Source organism: Acartia tonsa, chromosome 7 (assembly GCF_053477335.1).
Source record: "Acartia tonsa isolate MP-2025a chromosome 7, ASM5347733v1, whole genome shotgun sequence".
NCBI lineage: Eukaryota > Metazoa > Arthropoda > Copepoda > Calanoida > Acartiidae > Acartia > Acartia tonsa.
Window position 1 is genome coordinate 49,250,253 of NC_137266.1, and position 15,524 is coordinate 49,265,776.

The window sequence follows — 15,524 nt, forward strand, 5'->3', positions numbered from 1 at the left end:
TGACCTGATCCCAGATAAGTTGAAAATTCTCATTGGATTTTAACCAAGAATCCTGTAACTGGTGCCCTATTTGTTTAACTGAAGAAGACAATAAGTCAACTCTGTCATTTGTTTTTTTCTTTTCAGTGAATATGTTGTTTAAGTCTGCCTTAATTGAATTAATATTGCGCTTTATTTCAGTTTTAGTGCTTGCGCATTTTATACTTACGTGAGTATACTCACTTAACACGCAGCTTGCAACTTCTGCAATCAATTTATTTTTGTTTGACTCTACATAGTTTTCTATTACTGTAGAGGCTGTTTCATTAGAAGTACGTTGACTTTCAGATTTGTTAAATCTTTTTATATCTATTTTGCGTTTTATTTGGCTTAATTGTGTGATATAAATGCTTACTTGCTCAGCTTTTAGTGAATTAGATTTTTGAAGATAATCTATGTCCCCTTGTGTTTTTATTATCAATTGATGTAGTCTTAGTAAATCTGAATTTGATTTGTCATTCAGATTTGTATTTAAAAGTAGTTCAACTCTTTCATGAATGCATGAAGGATCTAAGTCTTTAACAGAATTGTAAGAGCTTGCCCTTGAGCTGTGTGGTAAAGGGGTTGTGTTTTTTGAGCTGTGTGGTGTGTTTTCGTGTGATTGTATAGGGGTGATACCTAACTCACTAAAATGATTGGGAAGAATTGCAGAATTATCATCAAATGTGTCCTTATTGGGCAGGAATGATAGTTCTGTATTTAAGGGCCTAATTGAATCGACTTTTCTAATGGCTCCAATAGAGGGGGTGGGGTGGAAAGCATTTTGTTCATTTAATAGTTCAGTGCTACGAGCAAAGACTGTGCTAGGGGTACTAGTTTTAGTTTGGCTAAGATCTGTTTTGTTTGTACTACTTGGTGTACTTACTTTTTTCAATGGAAGTATATTGAGTGCTTCATATGTGTCTTTAATAGTGGTACTAGGTTTTCTACCCCCACTCCTTGTTTTAGGAGGGGTCATTTTGTAGATTTAATATTATGCCTTATTTGTTGTGATTTATTATGATAGTGATTATTTAAATGTACACTAAGATAATTGTAGGTTGGTTCTAGTATGATAAATGTATGATTTACAAACTAGCAGATTATTTAGGTTTTGAATGTAGTTGTTTACAGTGTGTGATTACTTTGTTACAGTGTGCAGTAAATATTTCTTAACTAATAAAAGTTAAGCTAAAGAGAAAACGGATTCTAACCATTGAATCTAAATAAAGATCATTAATTTAATAAACTATCTTTATAATAGATACAGCAAAGATAATAAAAGGAGTTAACTAAATGCCGGATCTACAAGAGTCTAACCATTTATCAACTTATTATTATATATTATAAAAAATGAATATCTACTTTTCTTTATTATAGATATAGCGACGAGATTTAAACAAGCTTACCACTGAATTTACTTATTTATATGTATAATAGAGACTTACTATTTAAACATAAATAACTATCTCTATTATAGATATAGCAAAGATAATGAAATGCTTTATGCATAAGTGATTTCTTACAGTGCAATAGTTAACAAAATGCCGAAGCTACAAAGGTCTAACCATTAATCAACTGATTTTTTTTGTATAATAAAGGACTAATGCTTAAATGTAAATAGTCTTCTTTATTATAGATACTTTAGTATAAGGATATAGCGACGAGATTTAAACAAGATTAATATACATTGTGTTTACAATCTTGTTTTATAATACTTTATATATATATGCATATATGTTTGTATACATTTGTGTATAAAACATATGGATGACTAAGCATTTTTTACGAGCCGTTTTAGCTAATCGAGGAGGCGTGCATAGAGTTTTAGATGTTTTAATTCTAGTGAATACTTTTGCTCAACTCGATTGACACATGTCATGTAAATTACCCATAACAAGAATGAGAGCATCCATAAAGGCGAAGTTAAAAAAAAACTATTCAGTTTTATTATATCCTGTTTAGAAAGTATTGAAGGTATTGTAAAGTAGAGCCAAGAATTCTCCTATGTGCCTTACCAAATTATACAAATACTCATTATTTCTCCTCCTTCTTAACGATTTTACAACACTACACTTTTGGTGTACTTGCACTTCCGCATATGTATCAAACTTTAAAAATCGTAACAAGATTTTACAATAACTATTCCATTCGCCCAAAAACACCATATATGTTCTAGTTACTTTGTGTTTTTTTTGCAAATCCGTATAATAAATTAATAGGATTTTTGTTTGGGTATCTCATTTTATGTCTGTACTGATGGATCTCGCTAATTACTGAATTGATATGGTTATCCTTTACAAGGTAGCTTCTCATAGGTCCTAGGAAGGTTTATAAATATTTTAAGGGAGGGTACCACCAATCTCCTACTAGAAATAACCCAAAATTACCTCCCCAACATATTTTTTTTTGTTTTTAAATTTTCAATTGAAAGTGCGCAAGTGAAGACATACTAATACTTTTATTATAACATTAACGAATTCAATCTTTTCTCACCAGAATTAAGGGACTATATTTCTTTGATAGTAATTTTAAACAAGGATGGCAAAATTAACCCTTGTAGAGTGTCATAACTAAGTAGGGGGGGGGGGGGGGGTAGTTTTGACACATTTGCGTAAACTTGGTACCTAGGCTTTATCTTTGGACTGAGAGGATAGGTTATTAACAAGGTAGAATCAGACAAAAATTTGAGTTAAGCCTATAATTTTCCGATTTCGCACTCAACCATTTTAAAATATTTTCTTTATATTTCATTACATATTTGTTAACATTTCCAATTTCTAGTAGTAAAGCAGGTAAATACCCCTCCCCCTAAAATTAAAATTACTATCTTTTATAGGAGTTGTTTAACATTGAAAAATATAAAAGTAGCTAAAAACCTTCCTAAAAGCAGTCCGACCGCAATGGTTTACCTAATTATGCTACATATTGAAGGAAATTTTAAAATGAAGATTCATTTGATAAAAATATTTTATGGAGACAAGAAAAGTTTCAGACGTACGGACAAAAGGATATTTCGAATTATAGAGTAGCTTTGCTACTAAAAATTGCTGAGTTTATAATATTATAATGTGAGAGTGTCCCAGCAAGGTCATATGGAACTTATTAAATTTCCGCCATTTAAATCTCATGATTTGTAATTAGAGTATTTAACAATCATATGTCAAAAGAGAATACTTGAGCCAATAAAAGAATGTTGTTTTAATGGATATCTTTAGATGCGGCAATTTGTAGAAGAGGAAATATGATCTCATTGCTTTAAGACGTTTAGGCTAAGTGCATTAGGCCAAAGTGTCATTGGGAAAAGAATAACAAAGGATATTTAACATTAGGGGAATCAGATTTCGGGGAATCCGTTTGTGGGAATCTAAACAGTGGGAATAAAATTAGGGAAATGTGTAGGATATGCCATGAAATAGATTGATTCCAACATGCCATTGCCCAAACAGTAAGAGATTAATGTTACGGACAGACCCTAATTAGAGAAACGCTTCTCTTTTATATTTAGTTAAAGTGACCTGGAAGTCTTCAAAAAGAATTAGAATATTTAAGTTCTGCTAGGCTATATATTGATGGCATCATTTGTTATCTATCATAAGGGTTTCAAAATATTAATTGGTTTATGTATCAAAATTTTAATTACAAATAATATATTGTTTATATTGACATAAATGCATTAAAAATTTTTAAAGTAAAAAGTCTTAAATTTCTATCTTTGGCATTTTTATGATTTCCTAAAAAAAGTTAGTTTTAATGAGACGCATGGTGGAAAATAATGCAACTATATTTTACCTATAAAGGGGGCGGAGAATCAATGGGATAATCATAATTTTGATAATGGAAGACAGTAAGGGGCGGAGATTTCACGGATTAATTTCCTAAAAGCTCGAGGGACAAGCAAAAAGAAGGAGGGATTTTAAAGAGCAATAGTTCAAATTTCAACACCATAATCCTTTGTTCTTTGAATTTGGATATACACATTTATCTTGTCACTGATTTAAAGTAGGGATGGTTTGTTAATCAGAAAATAGAACAATACTTTAATAATATTTGAAGAAGACAAATTTCATTGAGCTTCCAAATACCCAGGTGCTGCTATTCAGACAATAAATTTCCATTTAAAATTGCCGAAAATTAAATATTTTGGTTTAATTGATGGGTAAGTGGGTAAGAGGGTAAGAGGTTGTTGGGGAAATTTCACTTAGAGTTTTTTGTCAGAATCACATTCCCTTTTCCCTGCCGAATACCTTCCTATTATTCATTTTTTAAAATTTTCTAACTGCAATATCACAATTAGCGATATAATAACTGTTCTTCATTTCAACAAATTATTAGTCATATCTGAGATTATCTTTGCTACCTACAGAAATATTTATCCTTGTTAAATATTAAATAAAAAAGTTTACAAAAGTGATTTATTATTTGGTTAAATATATTCATAATATCACAGGTGCAATACATTTATTTTTTTCTTTGCAAAATATTATTACAATAAAAGCTGCTTTAGGTAATCAAAAAGCTTGTTATATTAGAAAAGTGCACTAAAATGTAAAAAAGATATTTTTATTAAATTTCTTTTTGATAAATCAAAATAACATTACTTTACTTTTCGATTTGCGAAGCTGCTTATAGTGCCTACAAAAAGGATGACGTCATACAATACAAATGACAAATGATAGGCCATGATACATTTTTATTGAACAATGGTAAAATGTATATTGGCCTGTCATTGGTCATTTGTATTGTATGACGTAATTTTTTTGGGCACTATAAGCTCCTTTATTTTAAACAATATCTCTCACAAAGAAACACACACCAGCCTATCAAAAAAGATTGTAAAAATATATATTCAAAGAACGTGTCCTAACTTTAAAAAAAAAATAGCTAGTCGGTGCCTTTAGTAAGTAGTAGATGTAAAATGATCCATAGAATTTATATATGCAATCTGTTATTTTGTAGACCTCTTATTTTTGAAGTAATTTAAGTTTTTAACAAATTAAGTTGGTTTTAAGGTACTAAAACGCAACACAAAAAGAGAAGAAAATTGCAATTATGAACAAAAAAACAAGACTTTCAATTTGGCACCTTACTTTTTGAATTCTGTTGTGTAATTATTAAAAAAATCTATTTTGTTGAACCCTGGTGAATCAAAACTTTGGAAGCTAGGACACGTTCTTTAATTGTAAAAATTATCCATAAATCTAGGGATATAAAGGGTTAAGACAATGGTTAATGCATTGATATACATCCTGAGTACACAAAACTCTCTGTAGATTACAATTAGTGGTTGAAACGTTCGGACACGCAACTTATTGAGCCAACCAAATAAATTTCATTAAAAGTCCCCAAAGTTGTTAAGCCAGTATTCTAAAACTTGGGGGGCTTCTATTGGGGGATAGTGTATATATAGCCTAATGTCCCCTTCTTCCCTGGGTCAATATCAACGGTGCTTTATAATTTAAATTTACAATCTTTTCCTGAAGCCAACGACTTTCATTCCCGTTGTTAGGAACATCCAACATTGCCAGTAACCTGTCCCTTTCTTTACTCCAGTACAGCGGAACTTTCATCAGCTAAAATACATCAACAACAATTATATTCAATGGAAGCGAAGCTTAGTAAAATAAATGATTATTAAACAACAATCAGATGAAAATAAAAAGAATTCAAAAATGAAACTTAATGTTTTTTTTTATAACAATGCATCTAAAAATTTGTTTTTTTTTATCACATTTACTTTTAGAAGCTTATTATTGCTGAGCAACTTCTGAACATTATATTTAGAAACCGTAGCAACTCTATGATCTTTACCAGAAATTCCGTACGTCTATTTTAAACATTTTTTATTTTTTAAAAACACTTCTTTACGTGATATAATTACCCCATATAACTGATTTTTGGAATACTGATTATTAGGACATCAAAGTACAATGTTATAAGCGTAGCTTCTATATATCAAGTTCTAAAAATGTAAGTATTTCAGAGCTTCGCTTTTATGGGTGTTGTCATCCTTGTTGCTTTAGAATATTGACAAAATCACCTCTGAAGAAAACTTTTCAGCCTGCGCAGTTGGGACATAAGCAAGGCTGACTGTTGGGGCCACCTGGACACTTGGGCTCCTGGGGATTATTTAGTGTTTTTAACAAGGATGGTTTACATCAGAACAGGGAAACTCATAAAAAAATTTTAATTATTTATCAAATGACAGGTTTCATCTTTTAAAATTCTATCAGTATAAAAAAGTAAAAGGATCTGTGTCTGTCCGTGTGTACCAAAGGATCTTGCTAACTACTGAACCAATATGGTTCTCCTTTACAATGTAGCTTCTCATAGGTCCTGGGAGGCTTCATAATTTTGTAACACAAAACTCTCCAGAGAAATCACCCCTAGAAAATAATTCCCCCCACCCCCAATTAAAATTTTTTTTAAACTATACCTAAAAAAAGTTTTGTTCATCTATTTTTAAAATTAAAATAAAAGTTGTTTTGGTATTTATAAAAATCCAATTTTTTTCTGTTATGAAAATGAATTTTATTTTATCTTTAATTACAGAAGGATGAAAGTAAAGAAATGAATTTTGTTTTAAAACACTTATTGCCTGTGGTTATTGTCATTGAGCCGCACACCATCAAAACTTGCTCCCTCAAGCTGGAGACTTGTCACCTTGACTGCCAGACTGGAACCAGGTACACCACTCTTGGACCAGGTTGTTTTCAGCGTCATTTCACTCATTGAAATAGAGTTTTGCTTAGAGCTCTCCTCAGCAAGAGCACTTAGGAATGTATCAGGACTGAATAGGTCAGCAAGATCAATTACATCACTAAGCAAGTCACCTTTGGACATCCTGTTTTTCCATTTCCGTACTTCCTGAACTTTAGCAACTATTGTTTTGATGTAAACACTTGGATCCTCTGGACCTTGCCAAAGCTTTTGCCAGGATTCTGGGGTTTGTTGCTTTAACAAGCTGCTGGCCACCTTCTTGGTTTTCTCATTAAGTAGAGCTGTACCCCTTATAATTTTAGATATACCAGCAAGGGTCTTGTGCACATGCTGTATAAGATTAACTCCATTGTAATCCTCTAGATCAACAAAGTCATTAAGTGGAGAATCCTTAGACTCTTGTGGTGGATGGAGGCTTTGATGTATAATAGCTGATCCTTGATTTAACTTTTTCCACAGATTAAGCAATGGAGTAAGTTCAGCCTGCCACTTTTCTCTATCAAATTTCATGCCAATTTCCGATGACACAGACAAAAGTCTTATTTGCCTTATTATCTCTGTGCTTTCATTTCTCTGATAGGATCTTTCAATATTAGGGGGCAGTCCAAAGAATGATGGTTTGTCCTCTTCTGGGAGACGGTACACAATGTCAAGTAGTTCTTGATAGCTGTCAGATTTAGGTAGTTCTATACCTGGACCAAATGACTTTACAGCAGACCCTGACCCAGAAATTACATCTGAATTGAAGAAATCTTTCAGATAAGATTCAAGAATTCTTAAATCAAATGAGTTATCAACTCTTCCACCATAAATAGCATTCTGGAACAAACCATGAACAAAGTCCCAACTTATAGTTCCATCAGAGTCATCATATAGATCCTCAATGACTTCAACTCCTGTTCTCAGGTCAGAGTCAGAGAATTCATAGAAGCTTGCCCAGCCCTGTGGTATGTACTTCCTCCTTTCCTGTATTACAGCATGGAACCAAGCCAATGCAAACAGTGTTTGGGCTCTCTTAACATTTCCTTTCTTTGAGACAAAATCTTTATTCCAAGAATTGACAGTTGTTTGAATATTTCTCTTTATTCCTGGTGGAGATTCAAATGATATTTTTAGTGAGGATTCTAATAACACAGATGGGAATTTTGGATGCGCTTCAGATGTTATCCACAATCTAAACTCATCATGAACTTCTTTGTTGCTAACTTCTTGCATCAGTTGTGGAACCAGGAAAGTCATCAAATGTAGATTTTTCAAGCAGACCCACTGTCCATGTTTCATGGATTCTTTCAGCTTCTCTAGAGCATTTTCAGTTTGACCTTGGCCCATTGCAACCTCATGCAGAGTCTGGCGCTTTTGCTTTGCTAAATCTCTCAATTCTTGTGATGGATCTGATCCAGGTGAAATTATCATTAGAATTGGTTCTTTGTTATAAGATTCATTATAAACAGAGCCTAAATTAAGAGCTGGAGGTGATAACTCTTTCATGCCTAAAGCTCTTTGCAAGAAACTTTCTATTGCACTCACCAATCTATCAGGCCTTAGTGCCTGGACAGCAAGAACTTGTTGAAAGTAAGATATTTTCTTGTGAACAGCTGAAGGAAAATCTAGCTCACAGTCTTCTTTCTGTATAAAAGCATTCCATATTCCAGCTTCTTCTAGCTGCAGATTTTTAGTAAGTCCAGGTAATGCTTGAACTAATTGAGAAACATCATTTCTTCTTTCTTCATCAACCCAGCTTGGTACATTAGAAATGCCATCAGCACTAGAGCTTCCATCAATCAACTGTCTGGCAAACAACTCCCACTCATTTTCAAGGAACATATCAGTAAACATTTCATGTACAAGATGCAAAGCAAACATTAGCCTGTGAGATTTAAATAAAGATCTTGATATGTATTCATAAGTTGATAACATTAAATTTTTCTTCAACAGTTCTGTTCTCATTGTCATATCACCTGTACTGACACTTTTCATTGTTCTCTCATACAGATTGACAAAAGATCCAAGAGAATATTGATACATGTTGCTTATGTTTGAAAGATCTTTCAAGCTGAAGAAAAGTTTTGATCCAAAATCTGCAAATGGTAGGTATGTATCGCCTTCTTCATCCAAGCTCTTTTGAAGTCTTGCAGACTCTTGTAATGATTGTTCTATTGTAGCACTGTTAGTTTTAGTTAAATTCAAAGAATCAAGAAGCTCCTTGTTCTCTAAGATGTTTCCAGATGAATTTGCAAGTTGATTAAGTAGTTCATCTTCAAGATCATTGATCTGAATCTTTAAAGTTTCTTCTTGTTTCAACAGATCCGATTTTCTATGCTCAAGTTCAGGTTTCTCAAGTTTCAGGGCTTTTCCAAGCAGTTGACCCTTTAAACCTGCTCTGGTAGTTGTAAAGTTGACAACTGTAAGCTTTGTTTTCATATCATGTGGTATATTTGGCTTGGAGCTCTGAGTTACAAGGAACATTTTGAAGTTAGGATTGAAATCAACCTGTTTCTCCCCAATGTACACTGATTTATATGGTCCCTGGCCATAGACTTGTCTGTTTAATATAGGGAAAAGGACAGGGACAGTTCTTTGAACACCTTCTATGATCAGTGTTTTACCAAACCTAACTGCAAGTTCAACATTGAGATAAAATCTGTCATCATTTACATTAGTTACTTCCAAATTACCCTTTTTGGTACATACAACTTTTAACCATTCAGTAGCTTGTTTAGAAGGATCTACAATGTAGGGATATTCAGTTGATTTCATGATTGTGATAGCATTTTCAATTGAAAGGTCATCTGATGGTAGGCCATCTGCTCTCCATTGTAACATTTCTTGTTCACTGCTGAGAAAATGTTTTATATCCAAATCTTTAACATCAAACAGTGAACACCAGTTCTTAATCATACTATTCCTTATATTCTCTGGCTTGTCTGACAAATATATCAAAAATCCTGAAGAAATCAAAGCATAAAAGGGAATCTTGTCTAGATTTTTTCCAATAGAATCAATTTCTTTTTTCCATCTTTGATATTCACCTTCAAGACCTGCAACAAGCTTGTCAGCAGCTGATATAGTCTCTTTAGTTTTTGTGAGGGAAATTTCAACTTCTGCTGCCTCCTTTGTGAATTGATTAAGCTTATCTTTCAATACAGCAACCTTTTGATCAACCTCATCAAGTCCTTGAGTTAGAGATGACAACTGACTCTCTGCTTTCTTTAAATTGGAATTCAATGCATACTGTTCTTGCTCAAGAGGCTGAATTTTTTCAAGAACCCTAGAATACTTTACATTAGCTGTTACCCAAGCAGCTAAAGGAGCTGCAGCAGCTGATGCTCTTTGAGCTGCTTCTTTGGTAAATGAATTGGCTTTATTCTTTAGCAGAGTTTCAACATGCTCCCTTGCTTTAGGTGATATTCTTCTAGCATCAAAAGTTTTTATTTCCTCTCTAATTCCTCGTTTAGAAAGAAAGCTCTTCATGCTATTCCAAGAGGTATCTTGCATTCCCATGATTATCAAAGTTGCCTCTAAAATATCTCTGATAACAGGTGGGGGCATCCTTAAAGATCTTACTTCAGTAAGAGTTTCACTTTTGATGTTACCAACAGCACTTCTAGCTTCTTCAATCAATGGTTCAACCTCTTTCAGTTCTTCATCAATTATTTTCTTTCTTTCAGCAATTTGTCTCTCTTCCTTGATTGTATTAGTCTTTAACACTTCCATGTCCTTCTTTTGTGTATTAGCATTTTTCATAGTATCTGTTATCATTTGTAAAGCTTCATTGGCAGAAGTTTGTTTGACAGCTAATTCCTTTTCTTTGACAGCAGCTTCTTCTTTAAGTTTAGCAACAACTTCTCTTGCATCATTGAGCTTACCAACTCCAGCTGATAATTTTTTTTTTCTTGACAATATTTTATCTTTTTCTTTAGCCACAATGGTGTGATAAGCTTTTATCAGTGCAATGAATTTGGATGGTGATGTTATCTTGGTGTCAATTGAGTCATGTATTGTATAGAATGATTGTAGAAGAGAATCAGATGTTGAGATCTGCCTTGTAAGCTTTTCATCCATACTTGATTCTAGTTTGTCATTGCCACTGTGTAAACTTCTTAATACCTGCGCGGGCAAAGTAACATAAGTCTCATTAGAGAAATTTTCCATCCATTGAACTGAACATTCTTTGATGAAAGCAGGATTACTTTCAAGTATTGTAGAAAAGTTTTCTTGAGCACAATCCATAATCAAAATTACATGCAAATTCTTTTTGACATTTTGTGCAAAAAAGCTTGTCATATCACCACTAAAACCACTGTTGGAAGCATTTTGCTTCAATTGACTAATGACAGGTTCCATTTCTTCATGTGTATATAGGCCAGGTACCTCACCAGAGGATAAAAGACTGTTGATCATGTCTAAAAAGTTTGGATCAATCATATTGTGATCTTCCATAATGAAATAAACTTGTTCATTTTCAACACCTGCAATCTGCATGAATGATTTTAGTTCATTCTTGAAGCTCTTCATGCTGTAGTTCTTACCCATCTTCATGCTAACCACTTTAGCGTTTTGAAAGGCACTTACTATGCCAACAGCATTTTTTCTTCCAATTCCAGATCTGCCTGCTAGAAGTAATGATCCTCCTGGAGTAGATAATACTCTGTCACACCTTGATGTTAATTCAAATAACTCTTTTGTTGCATAAATCTCCAAATCCCAATTGTCCCTTGAGAAAACAGTAGCTCCTCTTTCAACATTTTTATTCCAATCATCAGTTTTCATTGCAATGAGTGGTTTACCAAATGTTGCTAGTTTAGTAGTTGTAGATGTTTCAGAAGAGTAATAGATATTTGACAAAGAATCCATGACATTGCTGCTCCAATCTGAGCTTAGCACAGAGTTTAAAAGTAAATCAAATTTTCTTTTGTCATTATCAGACACCAGTCTGTCCCTGAATAATCTCATACATTCATGAGACCAGATTTTCAATATGAAACTATGACTAGTATCAGATTCATCTTGTTTATACCTCAACAAACCAGTACACCATTGAGTGACATCTCTCAAAGTAAACAAATAGTGACTGTGATCATCAACAGAGAATGTTGTCTTCAGCTGTGAGAAAACTTTAACTGATGAAGCAGCCAATGCTGATACTTTTGATGGATTTGCCCAAATAGGATGACCTGGCACAACATATTTCAGTGTCTCATACAAATAGGCTGAATAAATTGACTCCATTTGTTCCTTGTCTGCTTCAGGAATTGAAAATGTTCTGACAATAGAAGTCAGTCTTGTTGTTAATGAATGTCTACCTAGTCCAGTTCCAGCAGTCATACTTCCAACAATCTGAATGGATTCCAGTCCAACCCATTCATTGTTCTTATCATAAAAACCATTGTATGTCAGAATTTGTTGCAAGAATGAGATTATCTGTGATGTTCCATATTTGTCAGGTTTGGGAAGATTCAAATCTTTAAAGTATAGGATAAGATGTTCCGCTTCTTTTGGTGTAAACACTCTTCCATTACTTGATGAAACTGGCAAACAAACCTGATTCAGCTTATCCATCACATGACTTGGTGTTATATTAGAACTACACTGTATAGTAGCAACATTCGTACCCCTTAGCTTTGACAGACAGTGTCTTAAAACCTTGCTTTTACCAGAACCTTCAGGACCGACCAATAGAAAATGCTGTCTTGTAGTAGCAAGCCAATGTGTAAGAGTATCAAACATTAACTGTACATCAGCAGTAAAAACAAGTGGCAAAGAATCAATATCAAGTGCAGTAATATCAAATTCATTGCCAATGTTATTGGTATAGTTATCAACTCTATTTCTGTTTTTGTTGTAGAAAATATTGAATGGTTGCTTGCTGTTGAAAGACTCTCCACACCATTCAAGAACATTTTGAGCAAATTTATCTCTTGTTGACTCTTTAAGATTTCCTCCAAAACCCTTAATCAAAAGAACTGCAAATTCTGTTTTATCCTTGACATCTGGTGTGATATGAGACAGGCCATTAAGAACAACTCCTACCAAAGAAGTTTCAACAACGAACTCATTTACATTCATACACCATTCAAGCGCTTTGTGAAACAGATCATCAATCATTTGTTTGAGGAAACCTTGTTTGTCTTCAGGCTGAGTTTTCAGCCAGCTGTTTAGAATTCCATTGATGTTTGTATCTTCATTGCTGAGAAATATTACAGCCATTCTTGAGATTGTGGCTGGCGAGGCATAGGTTAGATCATGGGTTTCAAAGATGAAATTGACATTTGGGCCAAATTTTATTCTCCAGCCGGAAGGAAGGGTGAGCAATCTGTTTAAAAAAATATTAAAAAAGCACATTGTTATAACTTTTGCAAAATTTACTCTAATTTGATAAAGGACAATTTGGGTTGAAGAAGTACAGCTTTAAAAGCTGACAGTAATTTAGATAAAATAAAACAGGAATCTTTATCATAGTATTAATAGAGAAAACCTTTAAAGAGAGAAAAAGCATAGATACTGTATATTCTACATTTGTATGACATAGATTACGTTGGACAAACAGACAATTTCTTATTATAAGCTTTGCTACTGAATCAATGTGCGTCTATTCTAATATATTTTTCCTGTTTTCATCCAGTACAGAATTGAGAGACTCAACCCACTCAGGATCAACATCACCATCACAAACTATCCAGGTATTAACATCTTCTGCTTCGTCAACTGCCTGATTATCAACATTATATTCAATTGGATCATTCCGATGATTATTTTAGACAGTAATAAAAAAACATAAGCAAATTGTTCAAGAGAATGTAAAGATTTTTTTTCATAAAGATTCTTATGAAAGAAATTTAGTTTTAAAAAGCCCTTTTATCACCCTTCAGCCCTTGACTTACAAACTACAATATAATTAAAAAGTTAAAGAAATTCTTATTTAAAAAAAGGAACTTAATCCAAATGAAATGTGATTCCTGTAGAGAAGCCAATGTAAGGACTCCATTTGTCCACTCTCTTGTGTCTAAATCTATATTTCCAAGCAACTGAGACCTTCATTTATAGGATAAAGTTTATATTTTTGATGAAAATATAAATGTGTCTGGATTAATATATATATCAGTACTTGAATGTTGCACCAGCTTTTCATGTATTTGCAGCTGACTAAAATAACGAAATACCCTATCCAGCCCCGTTACCCCATTCCATCTCCTCCTAATGGAAGAACAAACTGACCAATAAATGAAGTCGATATTAGCAAGCTAAATTAACTAGAAATTTTCTCCTGTCAATATATCCATGTTTATTGTTTATCCTATAACCATTTATGGATTTGATATGTTAGCTGAGTAATTTAACAGTAAAATGACTTTATCCTCTCCTTGAAATTGCTTTAGGATTCATAATCTGTTGTTTAATTTTCTTTCCCATTCTGATGAGGGCAGTTTTCAAAAGGTTTCTCAGGATTGTTTTTCCAGAACCACTTGGACCAACTATCACAACACCCATTCTCTAATTTTTACAAAATTCATAGTGAAATGTAGTTATATGAAAGCTTAGAATCCCTCACTGTTCACAAAGATTCAAATAAGTCCTTTAGAAAACTTATTTTGTTGTTTTGTATCAGTGGCGTGCGAAGCACTTTGTCTAGGGGGGGGGGGCATTTTGAAGATTTTGTAAAATTTTGCCCCCCCCCCCCCCTAAACCCTAACCATTTTGATTATATATACTAATTTTAAATAAGGGCGTTTTAAGGGGCACTTTGCTTTAGGGGGGGGCATTTTGATTATATACTAATTTTAAATAAGGGCGTTTTAAGGGGTGGGATTATTTGATTATGGGCCTTATAGTCCTTATCTCTTCTTCCCCATCCCTTCCCCCATTTCTATCCCCCATCTCTCCCCCCCCATCTCTTCTCCCCTATCCCTTCTACCCCATCCCTTCTCCCCACCCTGCAATGACTAAAGGGATGGGAGCTAGAAAGCATCTTCGAAAAAAAAAAACAGATGATAATTTAACCTCCCCCCCCCCCACAACAAAACATGTTCATATTTTATGGGTGGAAGGGGATGTTATAAAATCTCAGCAGAAAGGATGATGAATAACCCCATTTAAAAATGTAGGGGGGGGGGGGAGAGATAAAAACACTCATTTTGGAAATAATTTACCAAAATTTACCTAATATGTACAACTGATTTCAAATATTTCTTTATTGTATGACAACAAGGATGAATACATCTATAAGTAGCAAAGCACAAAAATTTATTAATAAAAATACAGACAAGAAGATTTAAAGAGCATTTGTTGAAATAAATATATATTTTAGGTAGAAAAAGTCACAAATCCTTTTTCCTGTATGTTGTGTGATGACAGTCAAAGTAAATTACGTACATACTAGATGCTCAGAACAACGAGAAATTTTTTTGTTTGATATTATAATCCACAAAAAAATTTATCATACCATAAAAACCAAAGATATAAAGAACTATGTTAAAAATAAAAAAAAATACTTGTCCTTTTATCTACAGATATAAAAATCTCTAAGAAATATGGAAAACTTTGGGGTATAGTCTCTTTTGTTGCAATGCCTCTTAAGGGGCATTTCGTTGTATTTTCACAGTAGCTTTTAATAGGTTATTAAAAGTTAAGTTAGGTTAGGTGATTTCTCCGCAGGGTTAGGCAATTGGCACCGCAGGGGCTATAAATAGGGGAAAAGCTACTGTGAAAATACAACGAAACGCCCCTTAAGAGGCAATGTCACGAAAGGGACTATACCCGAAAATTGATTTTGATACCTTTATCTACAA

The 15,524-nt window shown here is 33.4% G+C and overlaps 1 protein-coding gene across 1 annotated transcript in view; it reads right to left on the bottom strand.

Annotated features, from left to right (window-relative positions):
• Positions 1–4,437: 4,437 nt before the first annotated feature.
• The window catches only part of btv (dynein cytoplasmic heavy chain beethoven), a 71,317-nt gene continuing 60,230 nt past the window's right edge, over positions 4,438–15,524 (bottom strand). Inside the window, 7 exon segments of the mRNA XM_080167178.1 lie at positions 4,438–4,837; positions 5,495–5,591; positions 6,059–6,137; positions 6,617–13,057; positions 13,353–13,451; positions 13,699–13,763; positions 14,077–14,229. Coding sequence (XP_080023304.1) covers positions 4,803–4,837; positions 5,495–5,591; positions 6,059–6,137; positions 6,617–13,057; positions 13,353–13,451; positions 13,699–13,763; positions 14,077–14,229 — 6,969 coding nt within the window. The 3' untranslated portion in view covers positions 4,438–4,802.